This window comes from Colobus angolensis, unplaced genomic scaffold (assembly GCF_000951035.1).
Source record: "Colobus angolensis palliatus isolate OR3802 unplaced genomic scaffold, Cang.pa_1.0 Scaffold1, whole genome shotgun sequence".
Lineage (NCBI taxonomy): Eukaryota > Metazoa > Chordata > Mammalia > Primates > Cercopithecidae > Colobus > Colobus angolensis.
The window spans coordinates 14,549,205-14,550,987 of record NW_012110918.1 but is presented as its reverse complement, the minus strand read 5'-3'; the positions used below and the strand labels follow the sequence as shown (position 1 = coordinate 14,550,987).

General features: G+C 57.8%; 1 protein-coding gene across 3 annotated transcripts in view; it reads right to left on the bottom strand.

The window, feature by feature from the left end:
- The window catches only part of PGS1 (phosphatidylglycerophosphate synthase 1), a 50,808-nt gene extending 49,751 nt beyond the window's left edge, over window positions 1–1,057 (bottom strand). For all 3 annotated transcript variants that reach the window (XR_001003285.1, XR_001003287.1, XM_011955685.1), the window contains exon 1: window positions 867–1,057. Coding sequence is in view for 1 of the 3 variants with exons in the window: in XM_011955685.1 (XP_011811075.1) it covers window positions 867–1,009 (143 nt within the window). In the remaining 2 variants the exon portion in view is untranslated. The remainder of the gene's footprint in view (window positions 1–866) is intronic.
- Between the last annotated feature and the right edge of the window lie 726 nt (window positions 1,058–1,783).

The following is a 1,783-nucleotide window of genomic DNA, read 5'->3' as shown; positions in this document are numbered from 1 at the left end:
GCACCTGGGAGGCGGAAGTTGGGGTGAGCCAAGATCACGCCATAGTACTCCAGTCTAGGCAACAAAAGTGAAACTCCGTCTCAAAAAAAAAAAAAAGAAAGAAAAGAAAACTATTTGCACACAAGAGAATTATTTATCCCCCTTTTTTTAATATTAGCAAGCCTCGGGTCAGCATGTTCTTGGCAAATGTTTATTCTAAAAGACCACTGCCTGAACAAATTGCTCCAAAGCCTACTTCATCATTTACATAACTTCAGTACTTTTCCAGAACAGAGGCCCTTTGAAATGTGTAAAAAGTGTTTTGAGGGGCTCCTCTTCCCACGCCTGAGTGTTACTAAGGATTGCTTCACAGCTCTCTCTGGCAGGATGTGAGAAACGCTGTATACACAAAATCCCAGCAAGGCTGATTCACTCACGCCAAGTCACCTCACAGCCAGGATTACTTAAGGAAAAGACCCCTCTGAAGTCTCCGACACTCACATCCTGGGGCCGAAACCATGAGATAAGCAGCCTCTGGAGCTTGACCGAAGCTCCTGAATGCACACACTGTCCGCCTTTTAACGTGTAAGTGCACGGTGGCCGGGGCTCGCCAACAAGCACGGTGTAGAGGGGGAGCAAGAACTGGCCGGGCTGCGCAGGAGGCCCGTCGACTGAACAATGGCGCGCCAGTCGCCCACCCTCCCTTAAGAAGGCCCAGTGAAGCCGCACATAGGTCAGGCGCTGAGCCCCCGGGAGGCAGAAATGGGCCCAGGAACAGGGGAGAGACTTGCTGCTGATGCCCAGTAGGCTGGGCCTGGGAGTTTGAGCGCCGGGGGGCCGGGCCGCAGCCGCGAGGGCTGCACTCTCAGCCCGGCCGCCTCTCTCACCTCCTGCGCTGGCGGTCCCGGTTCCTGCCGAGGCGGTCGGACAGGCGTCCCAGGAGCGCGGCCAGCCCTGGGCGGCCGGGCAGGAGGCCTAGTAGTCGCCTCCAGAACACGGGTCCCGCCGCCGCTGCCGCCGCCACCGCCATGGAGATTCACGGCTTCCGCTTCCGCTCCCGGCGCGCACGAACTTTATTGACAAAGGCGAGCGCGGACACGGTGCAGGCGCGCAGGCGCCGGAGCCCTGGCCTGGGGAAGGAGGCCCTGCACCGCCCCCAAGCCTCAGTTTCGCCTCTGGGGGACAGGCGAGGAATAGTGGTCGCGCCACAGGTGGGGGTCGGAAGTCTGCTCGTTAAACCCGCAAGGGCGCCAGGCGGCCTGCATTCCTGCATTCTCTTGTCACAGGTAGCAGAGGAAAGGATGCGGCGCAGGGGCTCTAAGAGCAGCGTCACATTTGGCTCCAACTCACCAGCTGTCAGGGGATCCTCCCAAAGTGCTGGGACCACCAAAGTGCGTGTGTCACCGTGCCCGGTTAATTTTTTAATTTTTTGTAGAGATGGGGTCTCACTGTGTTGCCCAAGCTGGTCTCGAACTCCTGGGCTCAAGCGATCCTCCCGCCTCAGCCTACCATAGTCTTGCCAAGCCTGGCCACTGGCTGTCAAAAGCGATCCTCCCGCCTCAGCCTCCCAAAGTCTTGCCAAGCCTGGCCACTGGCTGTCAAAATTGACTCCTCGGCGCACAGTGGCTCACGCCTGTAATCCCTGCACTTTGGGAGGCAGAGGCAGGTGGATCACGAGGTCAAGAGTTCGAGACCAGCCTGGCCAATGTGATGAAACCCCGTCTCTACTAAAACTACAAAACATTAGCTGAGCATGGTGGCGTGCGCCTGTAATCCCAGCTACTCAGGAGGCTGAGGCAGGAGA